Consider the following 26,125-nt stretch of genomic DNA (forward strand, 5'->3'; position numbering starts at 1 on the left):
TGATGCCTGCATATCAGAAAGTTCCTCCACACTGATTGTAAGGAACATAAACTATTCCTAGTCCTGTGAACTCTAGATATTGTTCTTTTTGTTTCCTTCCTTAGTACATTGCTTTCTTACTATAAATTGTATTATACTAGCCTACATGAACTATGGATTTGTCTGCTCAACTCAAGTCACCAGATTCTCCTTACCATCAGTCTTCTTGTAGAACAGCCTAGAAGCCTCTAGTTCTAGGCTAATGTCATTGTGGGGTTCGCCCTCTGTGTTTCCATTCTCAAGGATTGTTGTTTTATGCTGCCTGATTAATTTCTAAAATCTGTAACTTCTAGTCTGTTGTCAAGTTTTTTAGGTGTTTGGACAAGAGAGTATATCTTATTATTGTAACTTTATCATGCTTAGAAATGCTAGTTATTCAAGTCATGGACCATATAACCATTTTTGTTGCTGCTACTAAAACCTTTATCTCCATTGCTATTAAATGATAGACACATTACTGCTCACAATTATCTGTCCAATTGAGTTTTGACTAATTGATTAATTGCTTTTTAGTAATGTGTATTTTTGTGTACTGAAACTTGTCCTTAAGGTGACAGCCCTAAGTGTCATAACCTATGTTTCCTTTAAAAACAAACAAACAAAAAAACCCAACTGACTATGAGAAAAGTTATGGAAAGAATTAAATTGACAATATAGATTCTAAGTAGTTGCCTAAAATTAATGAATGAAAAATTCAGCTAGTTAATATTTGTTTCTCAGAGATTAGAAATGAAGGAAGTGGCAGGCTAAGGAGCTCAGCTTTGCTTCTTTCTTAGTTGTTTTAAAAGTAAATTAGCCAGATTCATTGTCTGAAAATTGACTGGATTTGATTGAATCCTTGGGATAATGTAATTTTCTGAATAGAAAGAAAGTGATGGAAATATTATGGCATAGAAATAATTAAGAGGCAAGGGCATTTAGCCTGGTTTTATTAAATTGTCATTTTCGACTTAAACTTGTAAATTCTTAATATAATGTAGTATTATTTACTAGAATAATGTTGATACTCTTGAAAATTTTATCCTTAGAATGAAAAAAAAGTTTTGCTTTCTAAAATTCTGTAAATGACTAGGAATGAAGTGCTGTGTCTGGGGTTCATATTACTCTTCTTTACATATTGCTTTCTCTTTAGTGTTGCCCTGGAAACTGTCCACCTTGTGATCAAAATTGTGGACGGACTTTAGGATGTAGAAACCATAAGTGTCCGTCTGTCTGCCACAGAGGTAAAATTTCACAGTAGATGTCATTTTATGTTTGTGCTTCCTCGGTGCTTTAGAGTCAATAGAGAACTTTCAGATTGTTATCTTATTTGGGCCTCCGAACACTTTGGAGAAGGTAGGATAGTCACTATATTTTATTTTTAAACAAGGCAATTAAAGTTAAGTGACTTAGGGAAATGCCCTGAGAAGTGTTGTAGCAAAATTCAAACCCAAGTCTGAATGTAAGTTGTATTGTTTTTGTAGTACCATGATGACAGAGCCTACTTTTTTTTTCTTAACCTGCCCTATGGAGACTTTTTTTAAAAAAGGTATTTATAGGTTTGGTTGTTGTATTTTTTTTATACTTTTATGAACTTATAAGTAATAAGGGCTATCGTATGCTGGTGATTCTGGGAGATTTTAGTCTCAGGATTCCTTATTCTTTTTGAGACCTTAAACGTTTTTCTTAATGTGTAAGTTTTATCCATTTACATTTGTTGTAAAAATAAAGTATAATCATTTTAAGTGGTTTATTTAAAATTATTTTTATATAAAATGATTCCATTATATGTTGATACATATAACATGGCTTTTATTTTTGGTAAAGAACTAAGTTTCCTTCAGAGTATAATGAGTATATTATTTTATATTCTTGTAAATATCTGTCATGTCTAGCTGGTTAAAATGTAGCTAATTCACAAATCTGCTTCTGTAAATCAGTCTATTTTAATATTGCCTTGCTTCTCTTCTATTTTAATATTACTTGTCACTAGCTTCTAGAAATTCTAAACTTGTCAGACTTTGCGGACCCCTCCAAATGGGTCTCAAGGACTCCAGGGTTTCTGAATCACTCTTTGGAAACCTGTGTTCTAAAGTATAGTGATATTTCAAAGTCTTTGCTCTTACAGGCTAATTTTTTTTAGTTTCCCACCTCAGTAGAATATGGAGAAATTAATGTAGATGTTAGGTAGTAGCAAGCAGAAGAAAATGAGAGTAAAACTAAAGATGCTGTGTATTGTTTTAGAACTTGCTAAGGAGAGGGCTTTGAAAAGGTGACATTTGAGAGTAGACCTGAGAAACAATAGGATTCATGCCACCTGGAAATGAGAGTCGTCTAATGTGCTAGGTACAAAATGTAGTGCAGACTGCTCAGAGGGACATCACGGGAGGATGTGATGCCAGGGACATGCCAGGTTAAAAAAATGCTGGGGAGAAGGCGGGGCTAGACCGATGGCTCAACATTTATGAGCACCATCCCCTATTCTAGTCTTGGGTTTGAGTCTCAGCACTCACTTGGTGGCTTATGCCATTTAACTGTGGTCTACTGGGGACTGGACGGCCTCGGCTGGCCTCTACAGGCCCTGGGCATGTACATGGTATACAGACATACTTGCAGGCAAAACACCCTCCCACCCAGACAAGCAAACAGCAAGCAAGCAAGCAAACAAGCAAGCAAGCAAGGAAGCAAGCAAGCAAGCAAGCAAAGTAAGTAAGTAAGTAAGTAAGTAAGTAAGTAAGTAAGTAAGTAAGTAGATAGGATTTCTAGGGAAAGAGAGTGTGTGTGGACAGGGCCATGTAGGTTATGTTTCCAATGATGGCTTTTATGTGAGCAGTCTGACTACTGTGAGGATTGGAGAAGGGGAGCGAGTAGTGCACAGCCTCCTTACCAGGAGCATGACTAGGCTACTTGGTTTTCACATGATTTTTGACATGGCATCTATGAATCAATCTGTATTGAATGTCCACTTTATACTATTTGACAAGAAAATAAGAACAAATTATAGATGTGTCTAACTCATGGATGTGTTTGTAAAGTTTTAGGTGTCCTGTCATCCAGTTCTGTAATATTGGCTTTCCAAATCATCAGTGTATCACAATGAGTGGGATTTATTCCAATGCTAGGAATCTAGTAAGATTTTTTTTTTTGTTTTTGTTTTTGTTTTTTCGAGACAGGGTTTCTCTGTGTAGCCCTGGCTGTCCTGGAATTCACTCTGTAGACCAGGCTAGCCTTGAACTCTCAAACTCAAGAGATCCACCTGCCTCTGCCTCCCAAGTGCTGGATTAAAGGCGTGTGCCACCACTGCCCGGCTAATTATTGTTTTTTTAATGGCTTGTGATTTATTTGAAGAAATTAGGTAGCCATTTTGGTTTCCCAGTGTGGATTTTGTAGATTGCCTCTCTGGTATTTTTTAATGTTTCTTTATCTTCTGTATTTACAGATAAGTTGTTTAGTCTAGAGGTTTGATCGGATTCATGTTTTGTACTTTTTTGTGTGACTTTGGTTATTGTGAAAATACGTATTAGCTCCCAGAGAATCTTCCTAGAGCCTAAAACGATTATTTAGAAGATGTTTGTATCACTCTGAACATTGGTGTAAATCAGTTTCAAATGAGAATCATTCTTTTATACTGTCTTCATCACTCTAATCAGAATTATACTGAACCTCCTAGGGGAGAGCATCCTGGCTGCACACTGATGGTGAATATGTGAGACTCTGATACACAGTTCATTTATGTGCAAGGTTACTGTGTGCTTCTGCAGTTACTGGAAGCCTGCCCATTTTGGCTGTTAACACACTAGTCATTATTTGTCTGCTTTTTAGTTTTGAAATGATAATTGCTGAGACTTAATTTGGCCTCCATACCTGTCTCTGTAATAAATTCTTTTGATCAGCAGGAAGACTGTTTAGATAAATTATTTCTTATTGTCTTCAAGCTTTGATTTTTAAAAAGTGTTGCTGTAATTTTGTCATGCCAATAAGGTTATTAAGTTCCTCTCTGAATTGTTGAGTGTGGATTGGAGACTACTGTTAAGTGCAGGTACTGATATGAAATGCTAAATGAGAGCGGGGTAAATGTCCCCACTAATTTGAAAAATACAACATTCTTTTGGAAAGATCAAAATAAAAACCTGGTCATGTAGATGAGAATAATGAAAATTGTTTTATTGTCAAGATTGAAATTTCACTGGATTATACTTAAAACATTGAAGTATAAAGTTAATAGTTTTATAGTAAAAACATTTCCCTGTGATGCTTTTTTCCTTTCATTTTTTCATTATTTAAATGGAATTGTTAATTTATTTTGTTATAGAGTGATTCATTTTTAACTTCTAGAGTCATTACACCAGACTATTTTCTATTTTTTTTTAACCAAGTTAACTACTTCGTAGTATTTCTTTTGATCCTGACATCTGAGAAATAATTTCTTTAACATTTTTCACTCAATTAATTGAGGACTTTTTCCTTCTTTATTATTTCATTTTGGATGGAGTTCTATTCTGAGAAAACTAGAATAGGAAGAAAGTCATTAGATGATGTCAGAGATTCTTAGGGAAGAATCATGTAGGTTGTGTGGAAAGGTTTCTTTCAGATTGGGCATGTTAGCATACATAGCTATAATTCAGTACTGATGGGGCTAAAGCCAGTTTGAAGCATCTGATGAGACTCTCCCATGCCCTGCCAAAGTAGAGTTTTCTTTCATTTTATTTTTACCTATTTTTAACAAGATAAAATAAAAAGTAAAACCTAGTAACTTTTTTTTTTTGGAAATGTTTAAAAGAAAAATATTTTGGAGTAATGTCCTAAGATAAATTTTTAGAATTTAGTTTTTTTATGAAGCATAAATAATGGAAAAGTGACTATACTCTCTCATTAATAACCAACCACAGGTCATGAGAGAAAAGTTGCTGGGTTTAGAGGGGTGGGATTTATCAAAATATAATGTTCTTAGATAGATGTATATATGAAAACAGCCCAAAAGATGAATGTTAGTGTTGTATTCTGCAAGAACTTAACTACTTGTTTGCTTGATATGGTTTTGAATAAGTAGCATGTTAAGTTTGTTACTTAGAACTGGTATACATAAGGAAGGGTATACAAATCCTAGGTGTGCAGTGTGCTGAATGAAACTTGTGAATGTGATCGTGTACTAAGTCTAGATCATTAAACAGAAACCTCCCAGGGTTTCTCAAAGCTTGTATCCTTTGAGCTATTCCCCTGATTTTGAACAGCAGTGAGTTTTTCCTATTTCCTCTGTATATGTGGACTCAAACACTGAAGCACATAACCTTTGAGCATAGCTTCTTTTGCTTAATATGCTAAGAATTGTTCCTATTGCTGCTGCTTTCTAATGGCAGGTGATGCTGTTGAGCATTAAGCAGGTGTACTGTTTGATTAGCCATTGATGGGCATTTTGGTAAGTCAGTCACTGTGGTTTTTCTTCAGGCAGTTGCTATCCATGCCCAGAAACGGTAGATGTGAAGTGCAACTGTGGTAGCGCAAAGGTGACAGTACCCTGTGGCCGAGAGCGGACCACAAGGCCACCCAAATGCAAAGAGCTGTGCAGGTTGGTATGAAGCGTCCCACAGCCCGATATCTGATGTCTTAACATTTTAATTCATACTGATTTTTTATTGTGTTCTAATTTTATTTTGTGTCAGTGTTTTCAAGTAATGTTAATTCTCTATGATTTCAGAAGGTATTTAAAATAATTGCACTGTAGATGTATTGTTCAGTTGTCAAAGGTAACTCAAAAACTTTCTGATTTAGTCGACCATCAACATGTCATCATGCAAGTCAAGAAAAACACCGCTGTCACTTTGGCTCATGTCCACCATGTCATCAGCCTTGCCAAAAAGTTCTGGAGAAATGTGGGCACTTGTGTCCTGAGTCATGTCACGATCAAGCATTAGTAAAGCAGACTGGCAGGGTAAGGACAGTGTTGTTAGAGAATTCTTTGCTGTGGGGTGTGTTTTCTTCAGTGATTATTTAACAAGCAACAGGAAAATCTTTAGAGTGCTAAGCACTCTGCTCAGACCTGGGGTATGAGGAAAACAAGACTTGGTTTTTTATTTTGAGAAACTCATGAAGGCTGGTGTGTTGCTCAGTGGTTGGGACTTCTCCAGTAGCTCTATGACCCTGGGTTCATTACCTAAGACTGGAAGGAAGATTGGGGCTGGGGGAGAAACTAATAAACAAAAATATATTTCTGGGCATGGATATATTTACTGTATTTGTAAATATAGCATGATAATCATATTTAGATTAATTTGCCAGTTTTCCTTCAAGTATGGCTAGAAGTATAGATACTTCTTAATTTACTTTGTTGTTCATTTATTTAGTATTTATTGAGCCCTGGCTATATGTCAGGTTCTAAGTGATGAGGAACATGTAGGAGATGGCATTCAGTGGGTGGATGCTGAAAGTGTTTTTCATTTTGCTTTTGGCTTATACAAGGTTAAAGAGGCTCTGCTGCCTTAGTTGTAGCTTTTAATCTGGCATCTGCCTCAGTTTTTAATATTGACTGTGTGTGGATAGGAATGATCTTCACGTGCAGAAGGAGTAAAACAATTCAGTAAGCACAGTTAGCTGTGCGCTGGATGGCGTTCAGCTTGTGTGAGCAGAAGGTCTGTTTCCCTCGATTCTTAGGAAGGCTATATGGAGCAGGCCTCTGACTTTACAGTGTTTGTGTTTTACTCCTAGCATCAGCCGTCAGGCCCTTGGGAACAACCAGCTGAGCCAGCATTCATTCAGACTGCCTTGCCTTGTCCTCCGTGTCAAGTTCCTATTCCTGTGTAAGAACTGAGTGTGGCATAGTATGAACTGTGCCTTCTTTGCCTTTTAGGTTTCATCATCATTTTAGGCCTGACCTGCAAGCCAGCCTCCATGTTCTAGTTCATTCTTTTTTAACTGTGTTTGCTATGATACTTAAACTTTCTATGCATGTCTGGTTTTATGCGTCTTCCTTTAGCCCTTTTCAATAGCAGCAGGTACCAACAGTTATGACTTCCAAGAAGCTCATTATTTGTTACTTTTCCTGGTGACTCCTACACTAAAGTGTGATATTTCTTTTCTTAGTTCAGCCAGGTTTAGATGGCAAACTAGAAGTGTAAAGGAAGCATTGGAAATCCAAGAAAAGTTTCCTGGATTGATCAGGGAATGATGGAGATTGAGTTTTAAGGAGTCAGATCTGGAAGAATAGAAGAATGGCAAATCATTTAATGTTTCGTACTTTGAGCAGAGACTGTGGATCAGAGAGGAAAAGGGAACAGTTCTGAGAAGGGGCATAATATTAGAAAGGGGGGTTGTTATCTACAGCTTAGGTTCCAAATCAACAATTGGTACATCTCGGGTATTGATCTTTCAAAGACAGAATTCTGGTTTCCTTTATATCTAAAATTCATTTTTTTTTTCTGCAGCTTCCCTTCTACCGTGTTGTGGTACATAATCTCTTTTACATGGTGCTGGATTCAGTTTACTAGTATGTTAATATTTTGAACAGGTTAGAGAGATAGCTCAGTGGTTAAGAGCAATTCTCTTCTCACAGAGGACCTAGATTTGATTCTCAGCACAGCACCCACATGGCTGCATATAACCATAACCGTCTCTTAACTAAACTTTTAGGGGATCTGTTGCCCTCTTCTGGCCTCTGTGGGCACCAGGCACACACATGGTGCATATGTATGTCTGTGCAAAACACCTATACACATAAAAATTGAATAAATATTTGAAAAATACTTTTAAAATTTATGTGTAGTAAGCATGCCTGTAATCCTAGCATTCAAGAGGCTGAGGCAGAAAGATTACAAGTTTAAGGCCAGTGGGGGCTACCTAGTGAGTTGAGGTCTAGGATAGTCTGGGGAACAGGTCCTGGTGTTTTGTTTTTACACAGAAGAAAAGAGAAAAAAAAACCCAAAAATTTCCAATAATTTTGCAATATTAGTATTATTAGCTTGTATTCTTATGAGGTCCTTTTTTCTTTCTGGTTTTATAATCATGGAAATACTAGGTTCCCTGAAAAAATTGAGAGCTACAGATTAGTGTGAATTCTTCAAGTGTTTATTAGAACTGAAGCTGCTTATCCTGAGCTTTCTGTGGTTGCCTTTGTCTGTTCCAGACTGTCGTACACTGTAGTTGGAGTTGTGCACTGTGAAGCCTTTCCTTAGCTTAGGAAGTTGACACAGTTAACTTCAGTTATGTGTTCACTTAGCTTAGGAAGTTAGGTTCTACTGTATTTTTTTCATGGGTTGATAACTCAAATTTTTTTATCACTGAATAACATTGTACTGCCTTGACATCTCATTGTTGACTAATTTTTAATATATTAATTACTTTTTGAGAACTTTATGGATTGAATTTGGACACTTTTCAGCCTTTTCTCCCTTCCCCAGCTCTTACCAGATCCATTCCTGTCTTCCCACCCACTCTCAACTTTGTGACTCTTTTTTCCTTACTAACTCACTGGTCCATTTTATTTTGACCATATACTCATGGGTGATTCTACCCATTCACCTGTTGACATTTTGGTTGCTTTTAAAATAATGCTGCTATATGTGTTCATGCATAAATTTTTGGGGGTGTATAACTTTAGCTCATTTAGATAAGAACTTAGGCATGTAACTGCTGGGCCATTTGATGAATTTGTGTTAGCTGTGTGAAGCTGTCAAATTGTCTGCCACGTGGCAGTTTGCATTCTCATCAACATCAGAGATGGTGTTCTTGCTTTGTATTCTATTAACGTGGGCACTGTTGGCACATTAGCTGTTTTGTTAGTTGTGTGGAGGTATTGCCTGTTAATTTACAGCTTCCTAACGGCCTGCTGCCCAGAGTCTTTTTACATGTTGCTTTGGCATTTTTTGTTGTTTTGATAAGGTTTATCTTTTGCTCAAATCTTTGACCATTTTTCTAATGGGGTGATTTCCTTTTTGTCTGTCGTTAAGCATGAGTATTTTTGTATAGTTTACCAGATATGTTTTCCAAATGTAGTCTGCTCATCTGTGTCCTCTCTTCCCTCTGTAAAGTTTAGTAAATTAGAACTTTTTTTTTTTTTTTTTGATTTTTCAAGACAGGGTTTCTCTGTGTAGCCCTGGCTGTCCTGGAACTCACTCTGTAGACCAGGCTGGCCTCGAACTCAGAAATCCTCCTGCCTCTGCCTCCCAAGTGCTGGGATTAAAGGCGTGCGCCACCACCGCCCGGCATAAATTAGAACTTTTATGGGTTATATTTTTGGCATTGTTTCTAAAAAGTTATCTTGACACCCAAGATTATTTAGGTCTTATCCTGTGTATTATACTTTTGTGTTTTGTGTTTAGGTTTGTAATCTGTTTTGAGTTCATTGTGAAGGGAATAGGTCTGTTTTTTTAAGTGGACATATATTTGTTCCAGCACTATCATTTGTTGAGAAGAAAATTTCTTCTGTAATTTGCCTTTGTTTTTGTCCAAGATGAGCTGATTTTATTTGTATGAGCCTAATTCTGGGATCTTTGTTCTAGTTTATTTATGTTTCTGTCCTTTCATCAGTACCACATGGTCTTGATAACTGTAGTTTTGCAGTGAGTCTTGAGTCAGTGCATGTCAGTCCTTTAGCTTTGTTCTTCCTCAGGATTGCGTTGGGTGTTTCATGTCTGCTGTTGTTGTTTTTTTTCCACATAGACTTTAGATTAAATATTAGAAGTTTGTCTGTTTGCTTTGGTTTTTGAGCTTGGGTACCATGTAATCCAGGCTAGCCTTGACCTTGATTCGTAAGAACTCATATAGAGTTGCAGCTGGCCATGAACTTTCTGCTCAGTCTTTCATCTGAGTAATTGTGTTGAATATAGAGGAAATTGGGAAGAAATGTGACTTTAAATTATATATATATATACACACACACACACCTTTCTGTTTTTAAACATGGAATCTTTATTTAAACCCTTCAGTTTTTTCTAAGCATTTTATGGTTTTTAAAAGTCATGTCAATCAGTTATACAATTAGATTTATGCTCATTTTATTTTTGTGTGTGCTATAGTAAATAAATTTCATGTCCCAGTTACTCAGTGCTACTCTCTTGAAAAGACTTGACCCATGTGTGTCAACTTTATATTCTGTATTTACTATAATTGCTTATTTCTAAGTACTTAACTTTTACTTAATAGCAGCTAGTATAGTTAGCATACTTGTTTTAGACACTCTTTTTAAAGAATCTATAATGATTTTATTTTTTTCTTGCAGGGAATGTCTGGGGAAGCATGAGGTGAGTTATTGGTATAATCTTTAAGTTTAGCTTGTAATCTTAGTCACTTTTGTCGTAGAGATGTTAAAAAATAACTTCTTGTCTATCAATGTTATAAAGAATGCACATGGTTATTATTTTTAAAAAACCTACATTGCTTTTATGTGAGAATTAGCTTCTGTGTGTTCACTATAGAATCATATCAGATTTCTATTTCAGTAATACAGGTTTTCTTTCTGGCATCTATTTTTAGAGGAATGCTTTGACAGGCACTTAATTTTGATAATAAATATTATTCATGGAAACATGTTAGACCATTGTGAAAGTTGATCTCAGATTAGTCATTTTAGATATATAAGTGCAGAATGTTTTGTGTATAGACGTGTGTTGTGCTAGTTGGCTGGTTTTTATTTTCATTTTTAAGGTGAGCCCACTACCATGCCATGCTGTAGGACCCTATTCTTGTAAGAGACTTTGTGGAAGAATGCTGCGCTGTCAGAATCATACGTGTATGAAAGAATGCCACAAAGTGACTGAAGTTGATGGCTGTACTGACAAAAATAAGGTAACATTCTTAGGGCAGAAGCATGTATGCTGACTGTATTCTTGAAACACTTCAGAAATGATACCACAAGTATTTTCACATCCCCATTAGATGCTACCCACTTCCATTTTTGAGACATCATTATCACTGTAATGATAGAACTCACCGAGTAGACTGTAGAGTGACTGTCTAGAGGATTCCCAGGTCTGCCTCCCTCTGCTTCCGCAGTGGTGGGACTCTGAGCATGGGTCACTGTGTCCAGCTTTTTCTGTGGGCTCTAGGGCTGGAGCTCAAGGCCAGCACCATCTACATAGTGAGCTTCAGGCTGGCCACAGCAACATGAGACCTCAAAAACAAAACAAAATAGAAGACAAATGGTTTATAGAAGATATTTTTTAATAATTCGAAATGTTCTTTTTAAATTCTAAATACCAAAAATGGCTTTTTTTTTTTTTTGGGAAAAGGGATTTATTTTTTTAAGTTATACATGTATGTATATGTTTCTGTGTGTGGATATGTGCTCAAGTGTGTATGTTCCCACTGACTTCCCCCAAAAAGTGTTGGATCCCCTGTGGCTGGAGTTACACATTGTTGTGAACTGCCTGATGTGTGTGCTGGAGACTGAACTGAGCCTCTAGGAGAGCAGGAAGTACTCTTACTCACTGAGCTGCCTTTCTAGCCCCGATCACTTAGAATTCATCGATAGCATTGTTATAATTATGACTTCATTTAGGACATTGCAAAAAATTCTTAACCTTTAAGTCTTTGTGTCTATATCTGTTACTGTTTTATAAACTTTATTTCAATATAATACTTGAAAATAATATGTGGCAGTTAAACTCTTTAACCTTCTTTGATAGACTCTGACCTCAGTTATACGACTACAAGATTAGAGCAGGGGAAAGTGTGTTGTTAAGCTATAGTGAGCTATACTTTATATATTAACAGTCTGTTGTTTCTGTAGTTTAGTGATGAGTGCATTTGTTGATTTAGAATGTATCAATAGTTTTATATTTGATGTTTTTGATGTTGGTAGTTATTTCTAGAAAGCAAGTTGTAGTTTTTGTAGAAATACTTTGTATGGCCAGAAATGTTGTACAGGTGAGGTAGATTGACTTGAAGTTTACAGGCATAAGTATTTAAATGATACTAATCCTATTGACAGTCTTGTTATTTTTATCTTGGTTGATTTTTAAGATTAAGAACAGGTACCATTTTATTAATGGAGTTTCTCTTATTTGGTTGCATGTCTGTGTTTGTGTATGCATATATGTCTGCAAAAACCAGAGGCCAACATCAGACATCCTTTTCCATCATTCTTCACATTGTTGTTTTGGGACAGGGTATTTCACTGAACTAGGAACTTTTTAAACCAACTGCTCAGCAAGCGCCCGGGCCCCTCCTGTCTCTGCCTTCCTTGGTTAGTACAGGTGTATGCCTCCATAGCTGGCTTTGGAGATGGCTCCATCTGTGCTGGAGACTGAGCCTGGGTCCCTGTGCTTATGCAGGAAACATTGTACCTGCTGCACAATCTCTCCAGCCCTATTAATTGTACTTCTGGGGCTTACAGAAGTACTTTGTTCTAGTGGGGTAGCTACCTTTTTACTCTCTGTATGTGGAAGTGCTAGGTATTCTGGTGATTTATTTCCTGATTACTTTTCAGGCTGGCCCAGAATGCCTTCACTGTGAAGAAGGGTGCTCTAAGTCACGGCCTGCAGGTTGTCCTCACCCTTGTGTTTTGCCATGTCACCCTGGAAAATGTCCTCCTTGTGTCCAGATGCTTAGAATAAAATGTCACTGCAAGATCACAAGCCTATATGTGGAATGTAGGTAAGTAGACTGAAGAATACTCCTTTACTATGATTAAGTGACATCTGGAAGATTCTTCTATAATATTTAAACATCTGGTGTTGCTGAGACACTGGAGGCTGAGCTTCTCAGCAGGGACTTGAAAGGAGGAGGTGCAGTGTTACCTTCCAGTGCCTCACTCTGATGTCAGCCAGCCAGACTCTGCTTTTTGGGGGCTTGTAGAAGATTGGGTAGGTTAAAAGTTGCATCACTGCTTTCAGAAATGTGAGTACCCCTATGGTAGAGCATTTACATGATGATGTATAAACCCAGAAGTCTTCTGGATAGAAATTTGACTTGTTGATAACTGCTTAGGTATTTTTTTTTCTCTTTTTCTCTGCGATAGGGTCTCTTTGTATACCCATGGCTGTCTGAGAACTCATTTGGTAGACCAGGCTGGCCTTGAACTCTAAAAGATATGCCTGTCTCTGCCTCCCGAGTGCTAGGATTAAAGGAGTGCAACATCACTGCCTGGCTTTTTTGTTTTGATTTTAATTTTTGAGTTATGTTTTAAAAAGCAGATCTGTATTATTACAAAAAATTCCTGTTACAGAATTTATCATAGTAGTATCTGCTTTGTCTATTTTCCCTACCTAAAATGTACATTATGTAGAGGGGGCAAATGCCATTGTCTTCTTGATAGATCTAACATCATTTACCGTTTATAGCTGTCACTTTTAGTTTAGGCTTCTGGAAATTAGAGGCTTGTGGGAATGTCTTCAAACTAGTTTCTGTCTCCTTTGGGAATGTTTCCATCTGGTTTTCAGTATTTTCCAGCTTTTTGGAATAATAAAAACTCACGGTTAATTTTGGAAATATGTATTTTGCTTGGAAATTGCTTGATATGGTTTTAAGTTTAGTTTTGTAATAGTTTTTTCAAAGTAGTTGCATATAATTTTTAGAAATCTAATGTTTTTGTTATTCTTGAGTTTTTATTTTCTCTCAGAATTTTTTTTTTTTGTGTGTGTGTGTGTGCATTTGACATGTGGAGGTCAAATGACAACTTTGTAGAGTCATTTCTTTCCTTGTACCTCTAAGTGGGCTCTGGGGATTGAGCTCAGGTTGTCGGTTGTGCAACAAGTCCCTTTAGCTGCTGAGTCTTCTCACTAGCCCCATGGCGACTGAGTTGAGGATAATTGTTATCGAGACATAAGTTAAATGTTCTGAGGGGGGAAATAGATACTTTTATGGGTATGTTTGGAATTATGACCACTTAGAAAACATATATGAAGAACTGAATTTGGGTTTGAATATCATAAAAACTTTCCTATTTTTAGAAAAATAACCACAGCTGATGTAAGTGAAAAGAACCTCCTCAGTTGTTGCAAAAACCAGTGCCCCAAAGAGGTAAGCTGGAGTTATTGTTTAACTTGGGAGTTCTCCTTGTTGTTGGATGCTCTAGCCAGGTCCTTTCTGGGCTCACTAGAATTGAGCTGTTTGCAAATGATTCAGGAGATGCTCCTCTCTGCTGACTTAGGGGTGGAGGACTGGAAGTGACCCTTTGGAGGGATTTTTTTTCCCTTTTTTGGAGAACAGTGTTAAAGCTAGCTTATGAATTTTATTGTATAAGTGCTTACTATCTAAAATAGGATTCAAAATATAGATTTAAAACTGTTTCACAGGCAGCTAGATGGTAGATTATTAAAAACAAAAACAAGAAGGTGCATGTGTATACATGAGTATGTTTGATTTTTTTAAAAGTAAAGTATGAAGGTCCACTATAAAGAAAAAGAGAAGGAGAAACACTGACTGTGAAGGCCGTGGATCCTGAGTGAGGGCGTGATCTTGTTCTTTGTTTTGGTGCTGTATAAGCTCACAGCTCCCATCTCTCATGCTAATTCTGTTTATAAGTCCATTAAATTGTATAGACTTTAGGTATGATTAATTGGGGTGTGTGATGTTTTACTTATTTGCAGGTTTTTAAAATAATAATGTTTTCAAAATCAGATGTCACTTGTAGGCTTATGTTTTCCAAAACCTACTTTAGTAAGGGTTGTTAAACACTTTAACCTCCCTTCTAGCCCACCAACCAAAGGTAGGGGAGGAAACACATATATGTACATATATGTAGCATATATGTATTATTTAGCACAGGAAGTCAGTATTCTATTATTCTACCTCATTAAAAACAACAACAATCTTAAAAAAAAAATCAAAGCATTGATGCTATGTCAAAAGTCTATCAAAGTTTTGGCCTGTGTTTCTTTCTATTCTAAATGTTACCACCACTTATATATTTTTTAAAATTTTTACTGAGTTGCAGGGGGTGCTTGTATGCCATGGTGACAGCTCTGTGGCATTGGTCTCCTCCACCTTGTGTAAGTTCTAGAGATAGACCTCAGCTTGTCATGAACCGTGTCACTGTCACCTACAGTCACCTTGTACTTACAGCCTTGGCTGCAGGTGTGTGTGGCTACATACTGCCTACTGTTTTAAAAAGCACATACTTTGTGATTTCCTTGTTATGTTTGTCCATTTATTTTATCATATTAGTACTCTATAGTTTATGGATAAATATTTGTGTTATTTCTAGTTTGGAGTTACCAAAAACAACTGCTATGGATATTCGCTGCTTTTGTATATGCACAGATTCCTGTAGGCATATAGAAATAATGAAATTCCTTGCCTACAGGGAATGCTTTTTTTTTTTTTTTTATTGGATGATTTATTTACATTTCCTATGTTGTCCCCTTACCCCATCCCCCACCACCCCCTCGGAACCCCCAATCCCCTCGCCCCTCCTCCTTCTTCTCTGTGGATGTAACCTCTATCTACACCCCCCCACTCCCACCTCCCCACCCTCAAAATTCCCACCCCCTGGGTCATCCAGCCTTCATGAGGTCAAGGTTCTCTTCTTCCACCTATGCCCAGCAGGGCCCTCCACTTTTACATATTCAGCTGAAGCCCTGGATCCCCCCCTAAGTGCTCCCAGGCTGGTGGTTTAGACCCTGGGAGCTGTGGTTGGTTGGTATTGTTGCTCTCCTCATGGTGCCACAAACCCTTTCAGCTCCTTCAGTCTTCACTCTAACTCCTCTATTGAGAACCCCATGATCAGTTCAATGGCTAGTTGTGAGCATCTGCCTCTGAATATGTCTGACTCTTGAAGGCCTCTGAGGAGATATCCATATCAGGCTCTTATCAGCATGCACTTCCTGTCTTCCACATCAGCATCTACCTTTGGTGATTGCACATGGGATAGATACTCAGGTGGAGTGGTCTTGAGACGGCCCCTCCTTCAGTTTCATTGGATATTTTATCTATTTACATTTCAAATGTTATCCTCTTTCCCAGTTTCCCCTCTGCAAACCCCCTATTCCATCCGCCTTCCCCCGCCTCCCTGCCTCTATGAGAGTGTTCCCTCTCCCACTCGCCCACTCTCACTGCCCTGGCATGGTTGATATTGTTGTTCTTATGGGGTTCCAAACCCCTTCAGCTCCTTCAGGCCTTTCCCTAACTCCTCCATTGGTGTCCCTGTGCTCAGTCCAATGGTTGGCTGTGAGCATCCGCTCCTGTATTTATTTGTTAGGCTCTGGCAGAGCCTCTCAGAAGACAGCTATATCAGGCTCCTGTCAGCAAGCACTTCTATTTCTATTATTGTCCTTTGGGGGGTGTTATCTGGAATGGTGTCTGGGTTTGGTGTCTGTATATGAGCAGGACCCACAGGGGCAGTCTCTGGATGGCCTTTCCTTCAGTCTCTGCTCCACGCTTTGTCCCCGTATTTCCTTTAGACAGGAAATTAAATTAAATTTCCTTTAATTCTGGGTTAAAGATTTGGAGATGAGTGGATGGCCTCATCCCCCAAATGGGGGCCTTGCTTAACTTCTGGATGTGGTCTCTACAGATTCTCCCTCTCTTTTGTTGGGTATTTGAGCTAATGTCCTCCCTGTTGGGGTCTAGGAGCCTCTTACATTCCTGTCATCTGGGACTTGCTGATGGCTACCCTCAGTTCCCCATCCCCCATTTCTACACACCTCTGTTCAATTTCCTGACCCTCCCTGTCTCCTTCCATACCTGATCCTGCCCCCCTTTTTCCTCTCCCCTTCCTCTTCTTCCCAAGTCCCTCCCACCCTCTACCTCCTGTGAGTATTTTGTTCCCCCTTCTAAGAAGGACTGATGCATCCACACTTTGGTCTTCCTAGTTCTTGAGCTTCATAGTGGTCTGTGAGTTGTATTTTAGGTATTGTGAGCTTTTAGGCTAGTATCCACTTAACAGTGAATGCATACCATGTGTGTTCTTTTGTGATTGGGTTACCTCATTCAGGATGATATTTTCTAGTTCCATCCATTTACCTGTGAATTTCATGAAGTCATTGTTTTTAATAGCTGAGTAATACTCGATTTTGTAAATATACCACATATTCTGTATCCATTACTCTGTTGAAGGACATCTGGGCTCTTTCCAGCTTCTGACTATGAACATAGTGGAACATGTGTCCTTGTTATTTGTTGGAGCATCTTCTGGGTATATGCCCAGGAGTGGTATAGCTGGATCCTCAGGTCATATAGTATGTCCAATTTTCTGAGGAACTACCAGACTGATTTCCAGAGTGATTGCCATAGGGAATGTTTAATTTCAACTCCAATGAATCCTATTGAATTGATTTCCAAAATGGATATACCAATTTATAACCAGTGAATTTTCCAATTATGGAAAATTATCAGGTTTTCCTACTCTGATTATGCAAAAGTTTCTATTATTGTCCTTTGGTGGGGGTTATCTTATGATTTTACTCCTGGTCAGTAGTGAGCGAGTGAGTGTCTCTTCAGGATTTTGGCCACACTTTGTCTTTGGTTGTTTGGTAGACATACCAGCACAGTGTACTAGTGTTTAGTGGAATATGTTTTACTTCTAGTTGCAAGCTATAGAACTAACTTGGAGTCACTTGATATTCATATAAAGATGGTATCTTAAGGCAGGTCATTGGGCATTGGTATACAGTGTTTAAAGGAAATGGCTTACAGCCAAGTGTTCAGAAGGGTAGGATCTCTGCAGTCTGACAGAATTGGCTTCTGCAATGAAATGACTATTCTGCCTCCTCTCCCTGACTGGTTGACCTTGGGTTAAAGGACTCTGTCAAAGACCATCTTCATTATCTAGGGTAAACTGAGGTGGGACAGAGAGTCAGTGAGTGACTGGGGCCGACAAATGCTCCCTGAGAAGGTGGCAAAAAACTCTTTTGTCTGCAAGAGACTCCTTGGAGGCTGGTGAAAAAAGAATAGAAAGTGGGGGAAAGTCATACACATACATACAAACACATACACAAACACATATGCACACATACACATGCACACACACACATGCACACATACACACGTACACACAAACACACATACACACACTGGATGGATGAAGCAAGCTTCAACAAACTCCAATAGCTTCATACATACACATACATACATAATACATATATAACCTACATATATACATATATACACATACATATATGCACTCACACATTGGGTGGATGAGCAGCGCTCCAGCCACTTTACATACATCCACATGCGTGCGTTTGTGGATGGATGGAGCAGAGCACCGTGAGCAAGCTCTAACAGCTCTAGTGTTTCTCCCACAGCTTGTGTATCGTAGCACAATCTTCCAAGAACTACAAAAAAAATCACAATGTGGTTACATTCTATTTTTCTTCTAGTTAATGATTATAATGAGTGTATGTAAGAAAAAACATCCCCCAATACTCTCACGTGAGTAAACATTTTATGTATTACAAGTGAAAAAAAACAAATTTTCCCAAGAACTCACATACATTTATAACTAAGCAACTTGTTATAGATTAACAAAGTGTAACCAAGCAAGGTAAGATTCTCAGCCAGTTTCTCTTACTGGCAGGCTACAATTTGAAGTTATGAAGAAAGGATCAAGTATTTTATTATTTATCTTAAAAAAGTAATCTTATAAGAAAATCTTAAAAGAATAACAAATCTAAGCTCCATTAAAAAAACAAACAGCCATTTCTACTTTAAATCCTCAGGATACACATTTACTCATTAACACTTGTTTATTAAATCATATCAGGAAACTGAGGGCAAAAATGAGTACAAGAAATTAATCATCATCTTGATTACAAGCCCAGCTTTAGCAAGAAAGAAATAACAGTTGGCACTAGTTAGGCTGCCATTGACCTCAAAATCCCTAGCTCAACTATTAAGAGTGTGCCTTTCTAAGCTTAAAAATGTTCTTTAAGATTTTCTGCATCGGAGCCATTGACAAAAACAACCTAACTTTACTAACAGCCTACATCTTCAACTTCTAAGGATGGTGGTCATTGCTAACTATGTTTTTTCTGAGGGTGACGGATGAATCATTAATCTGCTCCAGCAGCAGTGCTTGAAAAAGATCAGTCACTGTTATTGTAAGTGCCAGTGAGGGGCTAGAAAACCCTTAGAGTTTTCATACAACTCACAGATTAGAAGGGACGAGAGAGCAACAATCAGAGCAAGATGCCACAACAGCATGAAGTCCTCAGGTTTCTATCTTTGTGAGGCACAGCCGTCGTGGTTATCTAACCGGTAGGCCTCGTTCCATGAGTTCCAAAGCTGTTTGTTGTTCTTGCACAGCCCCTCAGGACTTGTCTTGACCTAGGCAGCTACAGACATAAGGCAAGACTCTGACATCAGCTGTGAAGTGGAGATTGAGAATAGTAAAAAATTCTAATAATATTTTATATAAATAATTGTTAAAGAAATAGGGGAACTGGGTGGGCCCTACTGCATGACTCCTGTCAGTTCTTACTGGGAAAAGGCAAGAGCATTGTAGACTGATAGATCAGATGGCAAGGTCAAATAAAGAATTTGAGGAAGACATGTATAGTTTGGGATCAGAGCAGGAGCCTCACATGCTGTCAGAGGAGTTCTGAGAAGTGTGGGGACTGACGGTCAGCAAGATGTGATAGAAGTTTGGTGCTTGCCACTTTTTGATGAACCTCCAATGCATCGCAGGAATGTACAGTGACGGGTGAAGGGTCACACTGTTGTCATGATTCCTTCAGTGGCCTTTGTCTACCTTTATTCTCTTTCGAACTTAGAATCACTGATCTCAAGCTGAAGTGTGAGATGTGAGTAAAAGAGAATGTTTCATATGAAGACTCAGGATAGAAAGATAGGAGATAGTTAAAGAAGGAACACTTAAACGTCATGGCAGTTACTGAGGTGTCTCGACGATCTGTATAATATGTGTTAGTCCAGTGTCAAGGATAAATGTGTTAGAGTGAAAGACAAAGCAGTTGTGATGGTGACAAGAAAGCGTCTTTTCTCATGTAACAATAGTGTAAGGGAGAGGGGGTGTTCTGGAGCTCATGTGTTCACCCAGAGATCCGAGCTAGCCAAGTTAGCCAGGCTGACGTGTTCACACATGGCTCTACTACTGCCCCAGGTCTCCTCATTTCCAGGACTGTGGGAAGGGAAACCATAAATCCATTCTGAGTGCTCGAAGGCAGACATCACTTACATTGATTTCCCTTCATTGGTTTAGTCACCTGGCTGTAATGACAGCGTGTCACTGTGACAGTAACATCTACTCTGGAAGGTAGAGCTTCAGATGTTAAAATTTCCTGATAAAAATAATTTGTATAAATATAATAATCTGCTAAAGGAAACATGTTGAAGGGCCAGTTATCTATTATTCAGGATTAGTTGGCACTGTGTGTGTGTTGGATTCTGTGAAAACAACCATTAGTGAGGAAAGGAAATGACCAATTGCTTTTTGTCATGTTAGCTTCCTTGTGGCCATAGATGCAAAGAGATGTGTCATCCTGGTGAATGCCCCTTTAATTGCAACCAGAAGGTAAAACTTAGATGCCCTTGTAAAAGAATAAAACGGGTAAGTATTTTAAATAAAATTCCTGTATGTGTTGCTAGCTTTTTGGCTTTAATTGTAAGTTTTTTTTGTTTGGTTGTTTTGGTTGTTTTTTTTTTTTTTAATCTTTTTACTATACTTAAGCTAAACCTAGTTGTTTCTGTAAGTCCTCATTTAAAAAAATCAGCATTGGCAGTCTAATTTTCTGTAACTTGACAACAGAAGAAAGATAGTTTTCTGTTGAATCAGGCTTAAGACCCTATTGTTGGAATAGTGCTGGTGAGTTCTAAATTGAAGTCTTTGAGCAAGGGGCTGGTGTGAGTGATAAAGTGAGTTTTATGGGTTAAGAAGTGGTCTGGAATTAGGCTTGTTATCCTTTTATATGAAGGTTATTATTTGCTATTAGTATTCTCCTTTGAAAATAATTAATTGAAAAGACTTTCTAGTCACAACCTCATTTAATAATACAAACCTAGAAATAATTTAAGATTAAAAACAGTTATTGGAAGAAGAGAGAGTGAAAGCCTAAGGACGAGGAGGACATTCAGCAGGAGCTGAGAGGGAAGGAGGGCTCTTCACACGCCTCTCATCTCCCTGGACTTCAGACAGGCAGGCACTGTGGGCTGCTTGGATACACTCTTGTTTGCCTGGACCACTGTGCTGCAGTTAACAGTTATATAACGCTCTATCACAGTCTTGTGCTCATTTCCTAATTGCTTTCTCTTTGCATTAATTCTTCATCCTTCCATACAACAGACATTTATTGAAATTATTTTTATGTGGCTCTTATATTTCCTTTATTTTTATATTTTTTCACTATATTTTTCCTATAGTAAGTAAGCTAACTATTTAAATTTGTGTTTAGTTTGTATTTAAATTGACCACATTTGCCTGAAAACATTTGCCAAGCTATTTTCAATCTCCATTAGTACTTAAGCAGTCAAGGATTTTTATAGGAACTTTTAAAAAATGTGAATAATTGAAAGAAAAATATATAACTCTTTAGGACAACTCCAGACCTTGACTGTTAGGGTAGCTGCACTAACTGCATAGTGAGGTAGCATGAGGAACTGTTGAAGATTTGTCTTCTCAATGCACTAGTCACACTAGAGCATAGTCAGCATAGGAGGTTAGTGCTGTTGTACTAGACAGCTGACAGCATTTCCTTATCTCAGAAAGCTCTGTTGGACAATACTGTTCTAAAACATTCTAGAACATTTCCTAGAAGCCTTGGAAGAATAACAAGAAACAATAAATATAAATGATAAAAATAAAATTCAGCTGAGTTGATAGAGGCATATAGTAAATTATTTAGTTGATTGTTTTAATTTTATGGTTTTTATTATCTTAATTAAATAAAGTAGGGGAATCCCTTTAATTTGGCTCAGTGGTTAATTTGCTCTTGCAAAGGACCCATGGCTAACCACTTACAGTATCCTGTAACTCCAGCTCCAGGGGATTCTGTGCTGTTTTCTGATCTCTGTGAGCACTGCATTTATGTGCACCTACCCCCAATTAAAAAAAAAAAAAAACTAGCTATCTATTGATCGACTGATAGTCAGATAGTCAGATAGATAGATAGATAGATAGATAGATAGACAGATAGATAGATAGATAGATAGATAGATAGATAGGAGAATGATAATTTTTTTAAAGAATACAGAAAATATAGGAGTAATCATTTAAACTAAGATACACAATGTTTAGTAAATGCAACATATTTATTTATAACCTTCACCAGTTAGGTTATTTGCTGGCATACAGTTGTGATTTGAAAGAAAAATTGACTAAGTTTTTCAATTTGGGTTATTTGTAGGAATTGCCTTGCAATAAAATACGTGAAAATCAGGTTTCAGTGGACTGTGATGCAACATGCAAGGAGATGAAGCGGAAAGCATCTGAGGTGATGTCTCATGGGGGTTCATCCTAATGTGCTAAGGGCCTTTTCTCTATTTGTTCCGATTTTGCATATGCTTATTAAAGCCACTTGAGCTTATATAACAAAGGCTGCTCTTATAGGTCCATTCTGAGCTCCAAGGTAGTTTTACTGCTTGCTATGTGTCTACGCTTTTTGTCCTTTACACCAGTTAGTGTATTTGCCCTGGCCTTAGCCAGTTGTTTTTCATGGTACAGTAGACTCCAGAAAATTAGGCTAAAATATGCAGACATAGATCTTGGGTTGCTTCACTGTTTGAGATGTCTTTAGTGTTGACTCTGCCTACTACATTAACCAGTCCACAAATAATTAGTTTTATTGATTCAAAGTCTTGCCTTCAAGACACTCATTTGAAGGAAATGATCAATTTCTACTCTAGGAAAATGTGGTATCAATAATTGATTTTAAGATTCTTTTCTTTCTTTCTTTCTTTCTTTCTTTCTTTCTTTCTTTCTTTCTTTCTTTTTTTTTTTTTTTGTTTGTTTGTTTTTCGAGACAGGGTTTCTCTGTGTAGCCTTGGCTGTCCTGGAACTCACTCTGTAGACCAGGCTGGCCTTGAACTCAGAAATCCACCTGCCTCTGCCTCCCAAGCGCTGGGATTAAAGGCGTGCGCCACCACTGCCCGGCTGATTTTAGATTCTTAATATGGTAGCTTAAGAGGAAAAGTTAAAAGTGTTTAGTTACAGATTCCTAATGGCTTGAATTGTAATATAATCTCTTACAGCTGATAAAAGGAAATGTTTAAAAATTAACAAGTATAGCACAAATATAAATTATATTAACCATCCTGAATATATTAGATGGAACCTTGATAAGACTTCCCAGTATAATATTTGCATTTCTTCATAGGCTTTCTAATGTAAAATTATCAAAAGTTGCTATGGATTAGTAGAACTTGGGTGAGAAGATGCTAAACATCTACCAAAATTTGATATCTAATTGTTAATTTACTTTTAAATATAAATAGATTAAAGAGGCAGAAGCCAGTGCTGCTCTGGAAGAAGAAAAACGAAGACAGCAGGTACCTCAGCGATGGGCAGACTTGTCTCTTCTCTAATTGCCCAACCTGCAGCGTGGGTGGTCTAGGGTAACCGAAAGCAGCACAGCATTGAGTTTGTTCTGTATACCAAAGTTCTTTTGAATTATTCTGATTTGTTCTGTTGACAGATGTCATTTTATATTAAATTAAGTCCACCGATAGACGGTCTTTAAGTGTAGCTTATGACTCCAGTAAATGGGTATGTTAATGAAAATATCTGTTTTCTTCAATCCAACTATTTTGTGTAGATAGGACATGTTTACTTTAGTCAGTGACTGTATACTATGGTGCATTATATTATCATTGTATAGAAACTTAGTGCTTACCAAAGGATAAAAGATGACATTTGACAATGACTGACACTCCAGGTTATCTTCTTTTACAGTCAGTTTTTATTCTACCTACAGTAATCATTTGCATTAAAGCATGAAGCATTTTCCCCTTAAAGAATTTTTACTGTATCTTAAAAAGGGACATAAGAGGGAGTTGGGTCATAGTTGATAAAGAAAAGAATCTAGTTTGAGGCAGTGTATTTGTTTTACTCATTTGGATTTCTGTGCTATAAGCCACTAATTCTTATTTCCTACATTATAAAAAGGCTAAAATTGTATGTGGAGCATCTTTGCCTTTGTAAGAAGGTGCTCTTGGGGTATAAACTAGTGTTAAGTTCAAAGCTGTTGTCCATTACATGTTCAGTATCAAAGACAGATTTGCAGTATGAAAGGATGGCTTCATTGTACTCAGATCTGTTTGCTTACCTAACTACACTCTAGCATTAGTTGGGTATAGTCAGTAATGGATCAGAAGCTTTTTGTTGTTTAAAATCAAATTAATATATTTATTATACTGTTACTATCAAAACTTTTTTCAATTTGTTTTATTTTCATTTAAATAGAGAGTTGCAGATCAGTATATTCTTTGAGTGTAATACAAATGAAACTGTTTTGCTTCAGGCTGAACTGGAGGCTTTTGAAAACAGACTGAAGGGCCGTCGGAAGAAGAGCAGGAAAAGAGATGAAGTGGCCGTGGAGCTCTCGCCTTGGCAGAAGTATAAGTCCTACCTCCTTCCAGTGTGTGCAGTTGTGGTGGCAGTGCTTGTGTGGTACATCTTCCATGGTGTGGATTAACGATCCTTTAAATCTTCTGACATACCTCAGACTGGAGTTACATACATGTTCAATTTCAGATGCTAGAAATCGTGCACTGTAGCACATGATACCCATTCACTTTTCTCTCTGTGTCCTTGTCTGGCTAGGGGTAGGACAGGATGTTTAGCGTTATCTGAATCGGGACAGTCCCCAGGGGCAGTAAGATGTTGTCTACAGTCAGCGTGACTGCAGCTATAAAACAGGTCAGAAGGCTTAGCTTGTATCCTTGTGCTTCTGTGTACTAAGTTAGTCTTTCTCATCAGATATGTCTATATTCAAAGATAAAACTGAGCCATATGTACAGCAACGGGATATTTCTCTGGTCCCTTACTGGGTACTTTTCTTGATCATGTAACTTTCTACTTTTTTAAAGAAGTGATTCTATAAAAGAATCTAAAATTCTAACAGGAAGCTTTATAGTTAGATTTCAGGTTAGTTTATCAAAGAGGAATTTTTATTGGTCATTGAAGCAAATTTTATACTGCATATTCCTCAGAAAATACAAACAAGTGCCAGACTAGGTTTCTTTTAGGTTGTTTCTTTGGTTTTTGGGTTTTTTTGTTTTGTTTTGTGGTGCAAGAAGCTTTAACTGATGTTGGCATGTTTTGTAAAACTCGTGTCTTTTTATGATAATAATAAAGGAAAGCTAATATTTATGAGCAATGTGTGCCGAGCACAGGGCTCTTGGGCTTTATGTACTTGATTCCGTTTTTTACTGTAATTCTTGATATATTATAGCTGAGAATAATCCATTTTGTGAAATCAAACTGGTAGAGAAATAATAAGCCAAATTTCATAGATTTGTAAGTCATTTAAAGTAGTTTTGCTATTTAATTTTGATTATTTTCATTAAAAATTTTCATACCAAATTTGTGATAAAGAATATTTATTATTGTTTAAGACACCCAGGAGCTCCTGATTTCAGGCTAGACATTATATCAATGGGCAGAACTCTAGTGATCTTACAGAACATAAAACCACTACGAGGAGTAGATGCACATTTCCAACATCACCCTTGTGATGTTCAAGGTCAGAGCACTGTCTGCCTCTCCAGAGGATGCAGGAGTGATTCCTGGCATGCATGTCACACATGGACATTCTCCAGCCCCCTCCCTGTCCCCCCTCCTCCCCCAGTATCAGGATACATACAACGGTGTACAGACAGAACACATGCACACATAAAAGATAAGCTTGTATTAAACAACAACAGAATGAAACAACAACAATGGAAGAGCATTAGTTCGTTTAGGTGAGAAAGTCTCTCAGAGAGAGGGATGTTTGAGCTGTGACCTAAAAGACCCTATGGGAAGACTGAGGGAAAACTGTGAAAAGACAAAGCAGTAAGTACAAAGTCATTAAATTTGAGACTTAATGCATCTGCATGACTGACTGTCAGAAAAAAGGGCAAAGTCCAGGCCAGTCCTGCTGGATGAGACTAAGCTAAGGACTAAGCTGAGGGGTTTTAGTCTGGTTGGAGTGGAAAGTACTGAACAGTTCTAAACAAGGAAGAGGCCTTTGTTTTGGTGTTTGCAGTCACTGGCTGCATGGAGTACAAAGTTTACAGGGTGTGT

The 26,125-nt window shown here is 37.7% G+C and overlaps 1 protein-coding gene across 3 annotated transcripts in view; it reads left to right on the top strand.

The window, feature by feature from the left end:
• Nfxl1 (nuclear transcription factor, X-box binding like 1) overlaps nucleotides 1-25,423 on the top strand; it is a 44,665-nt gene extending 19,242 nt beyond the window's left edge. For all 3 annotated transcript variants that reach the window (XM_028780799.1, XM_028780798.1, XM_028780800.1), the window contains exons 12-23: nucleotides 1,172-1,262; nucleotides 5,464-5,584; nucleotides 5,788-5,947; nucleotides 6,721-6,812; nucleotides 10,229-10,250; nucleotides 10,654-10,794; nucleotides 12,437-12,603; nucleotides 13,899-13,968; nucleotides 20,351-20,455; nucleotides 22,248-22,334; nucleotides 23,335-23,388; nucleotides 24,360-25,423. In XM_028780799.1, the coding sequence (XP_028636632.1) occupies nucleotides 1,172-1,262; nucleotides 5,464-5,584; nucleotides 5,788-5,947; nucleotides 6,721-6,812; nucleotides 10,229-10,250; nucleotides 10,654-10,794; nucleotides 12,437-12,603; nucleotides 13,899-13,968; nucleotides 20,351-20,455; nucleotides 22,248-22,334; nucleotides 23,335-23,388; nucleotides 24,360-24,533 (1,284 nt within the window). In that variant the 3' untranslated portion in view covers nucleotides 24,534-25,423. The remainder of the gene's footprint in view (nucleotides 1-1,171; nucleotides 1,263-5,463; nucleotides 5,585-5,787; nucleotides 5,948-6,720; nucleotides 6,813-10,228; nucleotides 10,251-10,653; nucleotides 10,795-12,436; nucleotides 12,604-13,898; nucleotides 13,969-20,350; nucleotides 20,456-22,247; nucleotides 22,335-23,334; nucleotides 23,389-24,359) is intronic.
• Nucleotides 25,424-26,125: the final 702 nt, after the last annotated feature.

This window comes from Grammomys surdaster, unplaced genomic scaffold (genome assembly GCF_004785775.1).
Source record: "Grammomys surdaster isolate TR1022 unplaced genomic scaffold, NIH_TR_1.0 372, whole genome shotgun sequence".
In the NCBI taxonomy this organism is placed as follows: domain Eukaryota; kingdom Metazoa; phylum Chordata; class Mammalia; order Rodentia; family Muridae; genus Grammomys; species Grammomys surdaster.